We start from the raw sequence: 17,993 nt of genomic DNA on the forward strand, positions 1-17,993 counted from the left end.
TTGCACAAGTTGTCTTCTGAGGCTAGGCTTGCATCCACTGGAGTTTAGAAGAGTAAGAGATGACTTCATTGAAGCATATAAAATACTGAGGGGTCTTGATAGGGTGCATGTGGAGAGGACGTTTCCTCTTGTGGGAGAATCTAGAACTAGGGGTCGCCCATTTAAGACTGAGAAGAGGAGAATTTTTTTCTCCGAGGGTTGAGTGTCTTTGGAACTGTTCCTCAAAAGGCGTTGGAAACAGAGTCTTTTGAATATTTTTAAGGCAGAGGTAGATAAATTCTTGATAAGGAGATGAAAAATTATTGGGGACAGGTAGGAATGTGGAGTTGAGGTTACAATCAGATCAGCCATGATCTTATTGAATGGCAGAGCAGGCTCAAGAGGCCGAGTAGCCTACTCCTACTCAGCTGCCTAAACTCTGCTCTCTGGAATTCGCTCTCAAAAACACTTCTACACCCAAAACATGTTCAAGCACCCCACCTAAACTGTCTCGATTGGTATTCTGCTTGTTACTGTTACTCTACAAAGTGCCTGTGGATTTTCTTTTGCTATAGATATAAAAATAACAGGTTCAATCAGTCTGGCTTGTTAATCTTCCACATAAACAGTAGTCCTAACCCCATGTACCCATCTCATACCATATCTCTTTATTCCCCTTTCCTTCGACCACATATTTTCTTTTTTAACTCATTCTCAGGATTTTGTATATCCCACTTCTAGTTTCTCCCAGAAAATAGCTGCCTTCTGTTTGATACAACTGAGTGACGTGCTATCTGGGCAGCTAAAAGTCAACCATAATGGTGCGAGACTGCAGTCACATATAGGTCAAAAGCCTGGAGATGATCAAAACTTAAGTATAGGTTTAGAGTGAGGGGCCAAGCTAGGAGCAAGCAATGTTGTAGAGGTGGAAATAAAATGGTTTGGTGATTGGTTGAACATGGACTTCATCTCAGGGTACTAGTCATGATGGTAAGAGGAGTGAGGAGCTAAATGACTAGAGATGAAACAGTACTTAATTTTGCTTATAAGTTTCTTTCCAGTCACATACACTTTCTCCTCTTTCAATTAAAAGGATAGCAGGTTTCTTTCCCCAAAGGACATGAGTCAAACAGTTGGTTTTGAGGACAACCTGACTGCTTCATTTTTCCAGAATTTAAAAAAGTACAATTCAAACTCTTAAGCTGCCATGGTGGGATTGGAATTTGGCTTCTCAGGATCATCAGTCTAGACCTCTAAATTAATAGTCCAGTAACATAACCACTAAGTCACCATAACTGTATTCTTAACCTATGCTTTAATGTTGACAATGGCAGGGGGATACCTTTAACTTACCTGAAGGGCAATGAGCAGGTGTATTAGAAGTATTGGGAAACGCAAAGTTCTGGATTCCTCCACATGCTGTACAGCAAGTCAGTGATGTCAATAATTAGTTTCCCAACCCAGAGGCTGGCCTAATTTACAGCTGGGCCTCCAGTTGGGAAAGAAGCCAGTGAGTGAAGGCCACAGCATGCAGATGCATCAACTTGGGGACTTGGGGAAGGCGTAGTGAATCGATAGCCTGATTATGGTGGTCGGGGAATAGACATCAGGGCCTGGTGGCAGGAGGGCTGGGTAGACCTGGATCCAGAAGGTGGGTATAAAGATGCTTACCTCCCGAATCCATCAAATCCTCACCTCAAAGCTGCCAGGTTTCCTGCCACTGGGGAAACTGGCTGACAGCAGTTAAAAGTTGAAAACGCACGTGACAATCCACCATCTAGTCTCACTTAAAGCCAAAAATGGGAGATTTGGGGTCAGAAACAGATTATTTTGACTTTAACTACCCAAACGGAACCTGCCTGATTAAGGTAAAAATTCAACCCATGGTCTCTGCTCCAATCACTTACTCCGGTAATGTATCCCCATAGTCTCTAAACCCACTGTACAAAACAGAGGTCTTCCTGCTCTCCATCCATTTCTCCTTATTCATATCTATATTTCCTTGTTCTCAAATCACTGGACATGGTCTATTTCTATTTACTCTGTCCCATCCCTTCATAAATTTCAAACACCTTATCAAATCAACATTTAGCTGCTTTTATTGGAGAGGAGATTAAGTCATCAACACATTTGGCAGCAGATGCTACCAAGCCTGCTGAGTAATTCTGTTTTTATTTCAGAAGCAACTGTAGCAATTCACTTTTGCCCAAGCTATCAAGTCTTTCTGTACTTTTATTTCCGCATTCCAGTATTCAGCATCCCAGTGCATATGTGCTATCCCCTCACTATTGCCTCAGTACCCTCGCTACGGTGTGCAGCGTAAAACTAGATACACCAACTGTGCTCTGCCCAAGGTTTTACACAGATTGACCTTAAATCCTACGAAATCTAAAAATAAAACCTAGTATTCCATTCATTTTAAAAAAATAAATCATCTTATCAGCTTGAGTCAGTGCACTTAATGTCATTTACCTGCAGTACCAAATCCCTCTGCTCTAACACATCGAGCTTTCTCCCAAAAGTATTACTTGAAAAAAAATTGCCATTTCACATTCATTAACACTGAATCCATCTGCCATATTTTTGTCCAGTTATCAAAAGACCTTTACAGCTTCCTTTGGCCCTTGCAATTATTTATGCCTATGGTTTAGTGTTCTCTGCCAGTACAAGAAGACACCACTCTCTAACCTTGCATCCAAATTCACTGATGCACACAGAACACAAGTTGTCCCAGAACTGAACCCTGTGGGATGCCGCTCCCCACATCTAAACATTCTTCAGGTAGATATAGCTGTACTGAACTACTTCTGTCTCCAGAGAAGTAGGCCCCTCTTTAAACTTCTCTTGCTAGTTAAGGTACTCAGCTTGCTATATGAATTAAAATGTTCCACTTGTTCTCTGGGGAGGCGATGGCGTAGTGGTATTGCTGCTGGACTATTCATCCAGAGACCCAAGGTAATGATCTGGGAACCGGGTTCGAATCCCACCATGGCAGAATTCAATAAAAATCGGGAATTAAATGACTAATGAAACCATTGTTGTAAAAACCCATCTGGCTCACTAATGGAGGAAATCGGCTGTCCTTACCTGGTCTGGCCTACATGTGACTCCAGACCCACAGCAATGCCCTCTGAACAAGGGTAATTAGGGATGGCCACATCCCGTGAATGAATTTAAAAAAAAACAAGATTTTTTTGAAGTCAACAAGGTCAGAAAATTGAATTATAAGATGTACAGGTAAAACACATGTCTGTTGGTTTAGTGCAGGCCACAATATGAATGGGGTGGTTTCTGATGAACAAGTAGCCTTATGAATATTACACAAAAATATAAAATAGCCAGAAAGAATTCTCCATAAACTTACCAATGAATCCTTTCTTTGCCAGCTCAATGGTAAACCTTCTTGTAATTTTTTCCAATTCAGAATCCTGCAATATTACAGAAAGAGTGTCAGTCTAGAACATACCATGGTACAATGCAAAGCTCTACACAGACTAAAACATGACTCAATTTTGTTTAGAAGTAGGATCTTTCCTACAGTTCAGGCATAAATCAGCAAAACCCAGTTCTTAATATAATGTTGGACAAGGACATTTCTATTCACTTAATTAACAGATTCAAAACTTAATTCAACTGAAAGCATACCAAATAGGCAAATGATTGCAAACATGATACAAGCAACCAAAAATGTTCCATTGTTTACATACATTACTTCAAAGTAATCAAATCAGACCACAAACCAAAACTTAGAGAATATCAACATGCTCTGATAATGTAGTGTGTTGTGCTATAAAACATTTATTGTTTAAAGAAAATATAATTAAATGTCAGGGAAATATAGAAAGAATATATAGGAAAGTATTAAAAGACTCAGGAAATTAGTCAAAAAAGAGCAATAGAAAAATGGTTTCTGGAGATAGAATAGTTTTAAAGGAAAGAAACTTAGACTGGGGTACCCTGGGGCATTATAACAGAGTGCTTTACAGCCAATATAGTACTTTTTGAAATGCAGCCATTTTTGTGATAAAGGAAATGTGGTAGCCAATTTACGCAGTCCCCTCCCACAAGGAGGGGATGAGATAATGACTAATAATCTATTCTAGTGATGCTGATCGAAAGATAAATCTTGGCCAGGACACTAGGGGGAACTCTATGTTAAAATAGTGCCACAGAATCTTTTACATTCACTTCAGGCTTTGATTTAATGTCTCATCTGAAAGACGGCACCTCCTCATTGCTGCACTGAAGTGTCAGATGAGATTTTGTGATCTTTGAATCCACAACGTTCTCACTCAGAGGCAAGAGTGTAACCTTGAGTCACAGCTTAACACCTAGCCAATGTTAGAGCAAGGCTGTGTTTCAAATTAAAATCTTGCTGTAGGTATTCATTGAAGTTTAGCTGGCCACTTCAGTAAACTATTCGAACATCTTGTGTTTAGGGTCATGCTTACACCATCCAGCATCTAAGTATCTGATACTGTAACCCAGGAGTGTGACAGTAGGGCCACGCTGTGATCCGAACTGGATGTTGTGTCTTTCACAAGTGTCTGCATGGAGGCCAGAGATGAATGTTTTATTTCATAGTATATTCAAAGCAAGTTCAACTTATCTTCACTTAATACAAATAATCAATGCATTACACTTCTCCACATCAATGGGTCATTTTGTTCAACTTGCATGAAATGATTTTGGGGTACTCTACAATTTCTGCAAATGCTTACGCTAACACATTTGTTTAAAGCCTGACTGGCAGCGTGTGTATTTCTGTCCCCATTTTACCTCCAGGTTCACAGTGGGGAAGGCCAATGTGCCACCACCTGTGCCAAGTACCTATGCCCAGTGACTTCCCAACAGAATGGACACTTAATGAGAGAAATGACTTTAATGCTTAGTTCATTAGCATTTTAGTAATTTTTAATTTAAAAAAAATACCAAATTAAAAAATTGGACATTTAAATGCAACTATTCAATACCCTCTTTCTGTGGAAATTGGTGAAAAATCCCAAAACGTAAAAGGTACTCAGAGACGAAAGAGGGTAGGTATATATATGTAAAATTCTGGTAAAACAGCAATAAGTAAAAGGAAGCACATTTGCAATAAACCCGTGATGTGTGTGTATAAATATATGTATACATGCAAGAGGTGTGTATGTACGTATACATTTACTCACACATATTGTAAGTCTGCTTTATTTTAATTTACTTGCTGCTTACCCAGCAGGTTCCGGGAATGGGAGGTGCCAGCTCATCACATATGCCGGTTAACTAAGATGCAAGGTGAGATCCGCATTTGCATCCAATCAGAAAGCTCCTGGGTGATCCAGTGGTGATGCAGGTGTTCAGGTCTCACGAGGTGCAAGAGCTTGTGAATCTAGTGGGTGGCACAGAGGGAACACGCTGCTGCAGAAAAGTGGGAGGCTGAGGCCAGGGTGGGGGCAGGCTGCTGGGGTGAGGGCAGGCTGCTGATAGCTACCAGTGAGTTTGACATCTGTTCGTGGTTGAGAGAGGGTGGGACTAATGGGAAACAAGTGCTGTTGTCAATTTCTGAGGGTGAGACATCTCCAGTCAAAAAGCAGACCCGGCAGACCTGACACCAGAATTCTGGTTACTATGCTCTACCAGTTAGTAGAATGTTAGATAACAAATTTTATATTAGTCAGCAGTATATATTACCAGTATTTAGATATAGGTCATGGAAGGAATAGATGCTTTCATTTAATCTAATTTTCATGCAGGATGACTTAATCCTGCTGCAATGCTTCCAACCTGAATGGAAAATATCTGCCAGCTATGGAAGAGTACATTTCAAAACCTGCAATAATTAAAAAGCACTGAAATTCCATTAACAATGTCCAGAGTAAGCAGCTCGATTTCCTGCTAATCTATTCAGAGTATGGCAGAGTCCAATAATTATGGATAATTAGCATGTGGATCTTAGGGCAGGTGAAAAGAAAGTATTTGTTATTTTATAATTCTGTAGAATGACGTGAAGTCCAATTTAAGGTTTGTTGTCAATAAACACTTTCTTTTCCATAAAAAAAGAATCTCACCTTAAGAAGCCAGAAGAACTAAAAAAGGTGAGGAATCTTTCCTTCAACGGGTATCTTTTCCTTAGACACACCATATCCTACAGCTTGTTCTAGCATGCTCAATCCTTATACTTTCAGAATAAACATAAAGCACTAGAACTTGGTTGGAGTCAAGTTTGACAGGCCACAGCAAAATGCAGGAAGCACAGTTTGCACAAATGGGAGCTGCTGCTGGCTGTCTTGTATAACACTTTTTAATTCCAGAAAAGGATGAAGGGATTATTGCACTAATGAATTGAGCGGCGATGTGGAAGGATCAGATATCAAACAGAAAATCTCTCATTTCTTCAGGCAACTGACACAACACGACTCCACAATTTCAAAATGACGACTTCCCTTTTGAGGAATACAAAGAAGGGATAACCTCCAATTAAATATAAGGATACCCATGATTGTTCCAATCAATCAGCCAAGCAGATGTGGCCTACGATCAGGTTCTAGTCAGAAAGCAGCCAGTGGCTGTGTGCATGTCTGATTGACTATTCTAACATTACATCACATTATTTCTAATTGAAGTGAGCTGGATCCATGTCACTACTCTGAAGTGCAATAGGAATACTACTCTTATATACTTGTTTATTTACCTCAACCATTGAATTTTTGCTACACATGTATATTTAAAATGTGTTTCTCTCTTTTTGGAGGCGTGATAGGGTAGAGAGAGAGGGAAAACAGAGAAAGGGGAATGGAGAAGTGTTTTGCAGGTGTGGAATGAGTGAGATATTGCTGTAGGATCATATTTTATATTGAAGTCTTAATGAGTACTACAGCATAGCAGAAGGGTATTGTACTCAGCAGTCTGGGTCTTAGACTTTAAACTTTCTACCACTTTTAAAAACACTTCTCTTTTGACAGCACCGGCTTCAAGTATCTGAATGCAGTGTAGCCTGAATCTACAAAATAACCCAATTTTCACCTCTGTGTACGCTTAAGAAAATGGCTATGTATATCAATTATTACAGGACATTATTTATTTACTTTAAATACATGCATAGACAGTACAGTTCAACATTCAAGGAATTTAACTAATTCCCCATTGTTCTTCTCTAAAAATTAAGTCGCCTCTTGATCAAATATTTTCAGCAATCCTCGAGCAGAGCCATTTCTCTTACATTTTACTAGTCTTTGTGCTCCAACCTTGATGTGCTCCTAAACAAAAACAGAATTACCTGGAAAAACTCAGCAGGTCTGGCAGCATTGATGCTGCCAGGCCTGCTGAGTTTTTCCAGGTAATTCTGTTTTTGTTTTGGATTTCCAGCATCCGCAGTAGTTTTTTGTATTGATATGCTCCTATTCTAGAGTGTAGAGCACTACTTTAGTTAGCCTAAACATATTGATATTATACAAGGGTTAAACATATTCTGATATTATACAAGGGTATTATCAACTTTTGAAAGGCTGTAGTTAAGCTGCATAATCTAATGTGGACGTGTTTGTCCCTATCTCAAGGTGCATCGTTTTCAGTCTAACATTGTAAACGCTGGTGATGGAGAACTTCCTTGCTTTTATATCTGGCTTCATGCTGAGATCCAGCTAAGTTCAGAAAGGGCTAAATCTTTGTTAAGGGGTCCCATTATCTTCATAGGGGCATTACATTGAAGTGATGCATTTATCAGCTCCATTCGCTATACTAGGTCCCCAATAGAATTCAGGCCATAAGTGCATATCAGATCCCCACACCACAGTGTGCCTCCATTACTGGAACCCTGTTGTCCCTAATACATGCTGAAATAATTATGTGGAACTGTGTCCCCCTACATCACTAGATATTTAGTTTCAGTTAGAGTTAGTATCTTTGGAGTGTCAATCAGGATCAAATATTCCCTTTTAAGACATCCACTGAAGGCTCTTATGGACTGATGACAACACAATCTAGTATTCCAGCAGCATACCTTGGTGAGTGGACGGGTGGACAAGAGAGAAAGGAGAGAGTCATCAGGAAGTCAAAATCTTTTAGATGTTGTGGTAAAACAGCAGTCAGCAAGGACCATATAATCCCTCTAATTTAAGTGACAGAAGCTTGATTCCATCATGAGCCTGAACTTAGATTTTGTTTCTTAAAAAGATGGGGAATATGCAAGAACCCTTTATCCAAGTAACAATTTGAGCAATTCTCTGACTATAACTTATCATAAGATGTTAATGACCACTGACTTGGTAAAGTAGCACTTATGCCTGATGTGGGAGGGCAGGGAATTGGTGATCTCTTCAAACTGATAATCCAAGGGTACATCATGCAATGCATCATGCATAAAAAATGTGATCATTCATGAGCATTGAGGAATGCTGGCAAGCTCCAACAGCCTTATTTTCAGGTGTTTTTCTGGCCCTTTAATTGACTTAGGGGATATGTGGTTACAGTTTTGGGGCTGTTCTGTTTTCTCATTAATCCCATTATCTATGTAGCCAGTATTTTCACTTATTTGGATTTTCTGCTTACTGTTATATGACCAAGGTTAAAACGCAAAGAAAATATTAAACTGAGATAGCTATTTCCCTCACAAATTAACATTCCTCCAAGCCCTGAAGTGAAATTTGCAATAATTATTGATCAGTTTCTCTTAATATCGCCAGCATGTTATGAAAGAGGCATCATGTCAACAGGGCACTTAAGCAATCTTTTTCCATTTATCAAAAGATAAAAACAAAAAAACTGCAGATGCTGGAAATCCAAAACAAAAAATAAAAAATACCTGGAAAAACTCAGCAGGTCTGGCAGCATCGGCGGAAGAGTGGAAGGTTCTGTTGAAGGGTCATGCGGACTCGAAACGTCAACTGTACTCTTCTCCGCCGATGCTGCCAGACTTGCTGAGTTTTTCCAGGTATTTTTTATTTTTTGTTTTTTTCCATTTATCCTTGACTGGAAGTCAAGCCTATTCAAATAACACAAGCTTATCGGTAGCGGAAAATTGCACATTAGATTCATTTCTTCCCAAGCAGGAGCGACCACAAACAGGATTTAAGTTAAAATCACTTCTCCACATAGCAGTGCAGGACAAAAAATGTCAACTGCTTTGTTGCTATCAATCTCAATTAACTAACACTTAAGGGACCAAACACGGGACAAGCAGAATACAGCAAACATAGATAGAAGGGTAATCCTCAATTTTAGACTGTTTGCAAATACTCGGTACAGAAAAATTTGAAAATGAATTACCTGCTCTCTCAACATGAGCTGCATTTTGTTGCATAGCAAGGAACAAGTCAGAAGTAAAAGAAAGAGGCTTGTACGCTAATACTTACTGAGTACGTCTTTGGGTTAATCTTCACTCCAGCTTTGGCACCTCCAAATGGCACATCTAGAACACAGACAAAAAGGAGAAAATAGAGAAATCAGCTCATCTTTAGTAAGATGATGAAAGTTTCAGGCTTAAACACATTGCTGCAGGGACAAATAAATGCATTTTTCTAGTCCTTTTATCTCCTCCTTTGTCTCTTTCACCCAACCCCCATCCCCAATCCACTCCTACAGCCCAGCTTCAGGCTACCTTCTGAAAGACTGCTTTTGGAGCCTGCATTCTGTCCATAACGTGGGCCATGTCATTCGATGACCAAACAAAGTTGTACCTATACAAAACTAGGGAAACCCAATTGCAAGTCATTAAACCAATTCCAACTTGCCATTGAGACACAAAAATAGAGTACTACAAAAGATTTGCTAAGAATTAAGGGATATGGGGATCATGCGGGAAGGTGGAGTTGAGGTAGCCATCAACTTGAATGGCAGGGTAGGCTCAAGGGGCCAAACGGTCTATTCAGATCCTTTTGTTTTTAATCCCACGACAAGGCTTCCTTGTACAACCTATCCCATAAATGCTTCCAATGGAACAAAGGCAAAAGGAGAAAAAGGATAATTTGATATATTACACAGGGAAGAATCTTGGGAATCAGGGTATGGGTAAAATGCATCGTATGGTTAGTGGGGTTGGGTGGTTAAAAAGCTCACACTTCAGCTGTTTTAATCTGCATTTTCCAAATTGATTAATTGGGAACATAATTTCAAGTTTCCGCATAAATTTCTAGTTTTTGCATCACACCTTTCCCAGAATGTAAGTCTAGAGATAGTACTAGGACTGAATTCCTCCTGCTATATGTTAACGGCCTAGACCTTTGAGCACAGGGCACAATTTCAAATTTTGCAGATGACACGAAAATTGGAAGCATAGTGAACTGAGGAGGATAGCACAGAACTTTAAAAGGACACAGACAAGTTGGTGGAATGGGCAAACAGGTGGCAGATCAAGTTCAATGCGAAGAAATGTTAAGTAATTAATTTTGGTAATAAGAAATGGAGAGACAATATCAAATAAAGGGTACAACTCTAAAGGGGGCACAAGAGCAGATGGACCTGGGTATATATATATGCATAAGACATTGAAGGTACCAGGGCAGGTTGAGAGAGCAGTTAATAACGCATACAGTATCCTAGGCTTTATTAATTTGGGCATAGAGTACAAAAGCAAGGCAGTGATGTTAAATTTGTATAAGGCACTAGTTCAGCCTTAGCTAGGATATTGCATCCCGTTCTGGGTGCAACGCTTTAGGAAAGATGCAAAGGCATTGAAGAGAGTGCAGAAAGGATTCAGAAGAATGATTCCAGGGATGAGGAACTTCAGTTGTGAGGATATGATGGAGAAATTAGGACCGTTTTCCTTGGAAAAAAAGTAGGCCACAGGAAATTTGATAGCGGTAATGAAAATCATGAGGGGTCTGGACAAAGTAAAAAAGGGAAAAACTGTCCCCATTCGAAGTGATTGGGAAGGAGGGGGCACAGATTTAAAGTAATTGCCAAAAGAAGCAAAAGCAATGAGCAAAAAAATTTTCCACACAGCAAGTGGTTAAGGTTTGGATTGCGCTGCCTGAGTGTGTGGTGTTGGCAGGTTCAATCAAGGCATTTCAAAAGGGAATTAGGTTGTTATTTGAAAATGAACAATTTGCAGGGTTACAGGAAGGCGGCAAGAGAATGGCATTAAGTGAATTGCTTATTTGGAGAGCAGATGCAGACAAGATAGGCTGAATGGCCTCCTTCTGCACTGTAAAAAATTTTGAGATTCTCCTGGATACAGATGGAACTATTCAACATAGAAGCTGCAAAACAGAATCAGTAAATTGATCTCAGTACTTACCAACCACTGCACATTTATAAGTCATCAGAGAGGCCAGGGCTTTCACTTCATCTACACAAACATCCATGCTGTAACGGATCCCTGTAATTAGGCACAGAAACTCCAGTCACCAGAGTATGATCATAACAGCACAAAGGAAACTGAAAAACACCAATGACTATGTACAGACAGACTTTTGAAAATCTGGTCAGAGGTCATCTTTAGGAATATTTAAAGTTGTTTGAGAGAACTTTAATTACCTGTTATTAAAGCAACCAATTATCTGAAATAGTCTTACTTTCTAACTTTTCTTAATTTCCACCAACCTCCCTCTGTGGGGAAGAATGAAACATTGAACAATTCTCAACATTTGGGATGAAATGGTTAATTCGCGAACACATTTTAAAACCTCAATTACAGAACTCCCCAAATTCTCTTCCACTCCTACAAAAATAGGTAATGGCTGCAAAAAACAAGCTAGCGTAGTCCCAGGCCAGGTGAACAACAGAAAAAATAAACATGGTTCTTAATGCTGCTAAACTCAAGAAATCAAGTCTTCTCATTCCCAATTTCCATTGACTCAAGTCAATGTTAGAGACTTACGATTGCCTCTGTAGTCAGAACAGCAAGATGTTATAATTTGCCTTTGAGGGGAAAGGCCGCTGAGACATGGGTACATCAATGAGTGAGAGTCTTCAAGGATTTAATAGGAGAAAAAAAAGTACTCGACTTGTGAACAACACCTGACAAATTTCATTTCAGCTATTATTTCTCATTAACCTCTGTTGTTTTAATGATGCTCCTCATTCCTGGAATCAGCCTCATGAAACTTATCTACACTCTCCAATGCCTTCACATCCTTCTTAAAGTGCAGTGCCCAGAACTGGGTGCAATATTCTACCTGTCGAGCTGTAGATAGACGGGGCTAAATACAAGATCCACACTCTGGGTCAAAGGCCATGGAGGTTCCTTTGCAGTCTAATTTGCTACAGCTGCTACTTTGGTGTCAAATTGAGTACAAAATCAAATTAAGTGCACGATAAAAATGGTACTGTTTGCAACAAAGTGCACTAATAACAAACCAAGGAGGTTTGCAGCAGTTTGTGTTTAGGTCAGATTCTAAGACATTGGCTTCTGCTACTTACACTACTAAATCTGTTACTACATTAGCAGATTGAGGGCCTAGTTCTCTTTTCCCAGATCGATGAGACTTCTGCTGGGATAAATAGGACAGATTTGGTGGCGTGAATGCCTAGAGCAATCTCAAAGATATTTGTCCCTATACTCTTGAGCTAGTCAACAACAATGTAAAAGCAGATACATATTGGTAGGATGCTTAGCACCAAGCAGGAATTCCCATTTGATAAATGCATAATGGGCATTCCACAATCCCAAAGTCAAATTAATGGGTCAGTCACCCCAAGTGCAGATTAGATTATTTTAATAAACCATGGATGTCATGGACTGCCACCACTCCTCACAATAGCATGTCACAGAACATACAGCACAGGGCAGGCCACTCAGCCCAATCTGTCTGTTGTGTTCATACTCCAGTCATCTCTCATTTCATCTGCCTATCTTTTTATTCCATTTTCTCTCATTACACTCATCTAGTTTATTTTAAAAAGCATCTAAACTATTTGCTTCAATCAATTCCTGTGGTTCAGCATTTAAAATATTCATCTTGTTATAATATTTATAAAGTATTTCCCCTCTCCATTTCTTCCCTGCCCCACACTATAACCTTCCCAGAACTTTGCATTATTCCGAAAATTGGCTCGTGTATCTCTCACTTACTTTGTCCCATCATTGGGATTTGTTGGGGAGGGGGGTGCGCAGGCCTTCAGCTGCCTAGGCCTTAGGAATTCCCTTCCTAAAGTTTGCTGTCTCTCCACCTTTACCAGTATTATATATCAGTACTGCCATGTGAATTGTGGATTTCAGCCAAGTTAGATTCTCAGTAGTTGTGATTAAGAAAGAAACTGCTGTTTGAGTTGAAAAGTTGACAGTGTTGGAGATTAGTGCTCCATTGGCACTTGAAGTCACGGCTTGAGCAAAAAAAAAAATCACTGAATGTGAAGTAGTATTTGCTCCCTTCATTCCTTGCTGCTTTCAATACAGGTGGTGGTAGCCTTTTGTCCCATAAGTCAATGGTTTGCACCGTGGTGGTCAATTCTGTATTAAGCGTCAATTGGTGTGACTCAGAAACCCACTCTGCCACGCCAGTCTCTGCCATATTTGCTGCAGAGGAAGAGGCAGTGGTCTTAGAAGGTGCATAATTCTCTGGCCTCTGGGCCCTGTTCTCAGCCAGCTGAGCTTTACATTTCTCCTCATCTCTTCCAATGCCCTTCCAAACAGTCAGCCTCTAGAGGTCACAGCCATCAGCGACCATCTCCCAGTTACTAGTGTTAACGTCCACAATCTTCATTATCTCACTTGCAGGTGTCCTTGTAGCAGAGGTATGGATGGCCAGGAGATCATGACCCAGCAGCCAGTTCACCCTACAAAAGGTCTTTGGGTACATGCTCATCATCCATCTGACGAACATGGCTGAGCCAGAAGAGACATTGTTGGCTTAGTAATGAGTATATGCTGATGGAATTAACACATTCCAGGATCTCAGTTGGTGAACCTTATCCTGCCAAGAGTTGAAGATACATCTGAGACAGTGAAGGTGGAAACTGCTCAGTCTTTTCTTCTTCCCAGCATATGCTGAGTAAGAGAGCATGGAACAGCAGTAACCTGAGAGTACACACCAAACTGCAATCTACCAAGGCTGCACCCTCAGCTCACTCCTCTACTGTGGTGAGACCTGGATAAATACCAACACAGGAACACAATTTTATAATACATAATAAATTTGTATGTTTTCCTAAGACGTTTCAGCATAAAATGAACATTTTGAAATTTAACATGGATGGATTTTGACAGGAGTGTTGGAGAGATAGAGTTAACGGTGGAGGTGGTCACCATTCAGCCCATTAAGTCCATCCTGGCTGTCTGTAGAGGAATCCAGTTGGTTCCATTTCCCAGCTCTATCCCTGTAGCCTTTAAGCTTATTTCCTTTAAGTGCCAATCCATTTTCCTTTTGAAATCATTGATCTTCTCCACTTCTACCACCCTTGTAGGCAGCGAGTTCCAGGTCATTACCACTCACTGTGTAAACAAAAAAAAATTCTTCCTTACAATCCTCCACTGTATCTTTTGCCCAAAAGCTTAAGTCTCTGTCCCTTAGCCCTTTTACTATCAGCTATTGATAACAGCTTTTGTCCACCTTATCTAAACCTCAATCTCATTTGCTCCAAGGAGAAAACTGAACAATACTCAAATTGGGGCCTAGATAGAGCTTTTTACAGGTTGAGCAGAACTTCTCTGCTTTTGCAACCAATGTCTCTATTTATGAAGCCCATGATCCCATATGTTTTGCTAATCACTCTCAATATATCCTACCACCTTCAAAGAACTTTGCACATGAATCCACTGGTCCCTCTGCCCCCTCTTTAGAACTGTGCCAGTAAGTCTATATTGCCCCTCTCTATCCCTTCTACCAAAATGCATCATCTTTCACTTCCCTGTATTAAATTCCATCTACCACTGGTCTGCTCATCCTGCCAGCCTGTGCTCTGTTGTGCTGATTGCTATCATCCTCTCAGTCTGCCATATCTCTAAGTTTGGTACCATTGGTAAATTTTGAAATTTTACTCCATATTCCAATCTCCAAGTCAATTATCTAATATCATAAAAGGCAGTGGTACCAGAAATGACCCTGAGAACATCAGCATCAACCATCCTCCAGTCTGAAAAACAATTTGTGACTCACTATGTTCTGCCTTGAAGCCAATTTTTATCCAAGCTGACACTGACCATTCTATTCCCACAAACCTCAAATTTTGTTAACCAGCTTTTTAGGTGGCACTTTGACAAATGTTTTCTTAAAATACACATAGACAACATCCATTACATTCCCTTCATCAATCTCTCTGTTACTTCAAAAAATTCAATGAGATTAGTCAAGCACACCCTTGTAAACACGCCTTTTGTAAATCCATGCTGGCTCTCCTTATGCAATTTAAGCACCTTGTTGATTCTCCAAGTTCCTGTTGAACCGCTTCCCTAATTACTGTTTCTAAAACCTTACCCGCCCACTGATGTTAAACTGACCAGCCTGTAGTTACTAGGACTGTCCTTAGATCAATAGAGGGTGTCACATTTGCCATTCTCCAATTATCTGGAGAAGATTGGACAATTATGGAAAGCCCTTCCACCGTCTCCACTCCCAACTTCTCTTCCCAACTTGGGATGCAAGCCATCCAGATAAACCAACTTATCCACTCCAAGCACATCCAGCCTCAATTTTCATTCCATTCATTTTCTCTAATTATAACTGTTTCTATGGATATTTTGTCAGCATTCTCTTCCTTAGTAGCCAATGATACAAGGTACTCAAGTATTCTAGCTTTCCCCTGTACCTCTCAAGCATATGCCAGTCTGTTTGTCCCCAACAGACCCCATCACACCTCTAACTATTCCTTACCTTACTTATTTACAACATTTTTGGGTTCTCAGTTATGTTAACTGCTATTCTATTCTCAGATTCTCTCTTTGCCAGTCTTATTTCTTTACTTTCTCTCTCAACTTATTGTATTTGGCCTGGTTCTCACTGAACCTTAAAATTGTTTAAGCTTACCATGATGATCCTTATTAAATTTATAGACATTTTACAAAGTTACATTGTCTGAAAGCCTGCTTGGAGCGCAGTTATGAGCTATATTGATATTCCACATTGGTTGCAGTAACTGTGCAAAGCAACAAACAAGACGAAGGAACAATAAGCAATTGCATTCCACAACGCACCAAGCAGATCACCTCAGAAACACCACCGATATTTTACAGCACTGCAGTGTCTTAGGGCTTGTTTTGCTTGGAGTATGCACAATGCTTAAAATGGGAATATTAGGTTGAACATATACAATATAAACACTATATACAAACTCTGAATTATGCACCAATAGGTTTATTAGCATTCAATACACAGAGTCTAAAGGTTCAGAGATTGCAACCTTTCAGCAAGTATTCCTTCAGACAAAAACAAATCAAAATGAAATTCTACATCTGAATAGACAAAATTAGCAACAAAAGTAACACTGCCCATCACCCAAACCTGCGACATACCAATCCATCAGGCATGCTCATGTGCTAATTCTGGAGTTGCTGTTTTCAAATGAAGTCAGCTCTTATACTGCAAGCACATTTTACTTTGCTGGAGTATGGCATTGACTAAAGTTAAAGGTGCTCTGGCAAAGAGACATTTCCAAATGTGGAGAGCCATGGGGAGGGCTGCATCAGTCACCATTCCTTCGAAATTAAAATTACCCCCTTCAAGTTATTCTGAATACATCACAGCTAAGAGTTGACCAATGACACCGTGGTAAAAGAGTATATCAATACAGCGCTTGTTTCCTATAATGCTATAAGTATTATTTTCAAAAATAGCCTTGGAAGCAATGTTGTATTAGAAATAAGACCACCTACACGCAATGTTTTGGAGTTCTATTTATTTATTTTTAAACAGGGTATTTTTCTGAAGTTCAGGGTTTTCCAACTTTCATTCCGGGAAACATTCTCCCTGTGAATTGGAGTGTTTTGTTATTTGACAAATATCTAGTTCACTTCTTGCAATCTGAAAGAATGGGAAGAACAGCCTCATCACTAATTATAGCTAGTTGTTTATACCACGTGCCCTCATATGATCTACATTTATTTCAGGAAGAGTAGGATACATGCTTCACTTAAGATAAATTAAACAGGAACCAGAGACGTGAGTAGCTTCCAACAACAATTATAATACTTAGACAAGCTTTCCGGTTTCCTCAAGACGAATATCAAATACCAGAAGTCACGCCTATTGCAACACTCCTGAATATTAGTTTATTGCAAGGAGCATCTGATCGTTTCAGATGGATTATTCTATTAGAATGAGACAAGCCGAGACATACTTTCAAAGTACAATTGGGACAAAGACAATTTAAATATGCATATCTGAAATTTTAATTCTCAGAAATATAGTTATATCTTTGTTTTAAGCCAGGGTGTCAAGCAATATAGAGCAAAGGCAGATAGATGAAGTTGAGGTACAGATCAGCCATGATCTAAAAGAATGATGGACCAGACTAGAGGGCTTGAATATCGCAAATCAAACATATTTAAATAGAAACCCACAGGATTCTTGCGTTTGTATTGAATTGTTTGGTCCCTCCTTTCGAGCCCCTTTGGACAGAATTCAAACTCTTTGAGGGTGTAACGAGCATGATGGATAAATGTGAATCAGCAAATATATTTGGATTTCCAAAAGATATTCAATAGGGTGCCTCAAGAGCCAGTGTGTTTTGGATATATTAGCATGGATAGAGGATTGGCTAACTAACAGGAAACAGAGACGGGATAAATGGGTAATTTTCAGGTTGGCTAGCTAACTAACTAATGGAGTGCCACAGGGATCAATGCTGGACCGTCAACCACTTAATCTTTATTAATGGCTTTGATGAAGGGACCAAGTATGCTGCAGCCATGTTTTCTGACAATATGAAAATAGGTGGGAATGCAAGTTGTAAGGAGGATTTAAAGGCCTGGTTCTTGCAGTCCCAATAGCGGCTAACACAGAGGAGTTAACCGATATTATGGGGTGCAACAGCACTACAACTTCTGTCGATCTCATTTACACTGAGATCTGGAAGTTGTGGTGAATGGGCTTCAGAGGAGCCCATGCCAATGGTTCTGTCAGAAAATGTCATTCAGGAACTTGGGCTAATTGCCCAGAAGT

The 17,993-nt window shown here is 39.8% G+C and overlaps 1 protein-coding gene across 1 annotated transcript in view; it reads right to left on the reverse strand.

Annotated features, from left to right (window-relative positions):
• Window positions 1–17,993, reverse strand: part of LOC144668528 (glutamate dehydrogenase, mitochondrial) — a 96,169-nt gene that overhangs the window by 56,061 nt on the left and 22,115 nt on the right. The window contains exons 2-4 of the mRNA XM_078530650.1: window positions 11,195–11,275; window positions 9,312–9,367; window positions 3,344–3,407 (exon numbers count right to left, since the gene is read on the reverse strand). Of these exons, the coding sequence (XP_078386776.1) occupies window positions 3,344–3,407; window positions 9,312–9,367; window positions 11,195–11,275 (201 nt within the window). The remainder of the gene's footprint in view (window positions 1–3,343; window positions 3,408–9,311; window positions 9,368–11,194; window positions 11,276–17,993) is intronic.

Source organism: Cetorhinus maximus, chromosome 27 (assembly GCF_964194155.1).
Source record: "Cetorhinus maximus chromosome 27, sCetMax3.hap1.1, whole genome shotgun sequence".
NCBI classification, from domain to species: domain Eukaryota; kingdom Metazoa; phylum Chordata; class Chondrichthyes; order Lamniformes; family Cetorhinidae; genus Cetorhinus; species Cetorhinus maximus.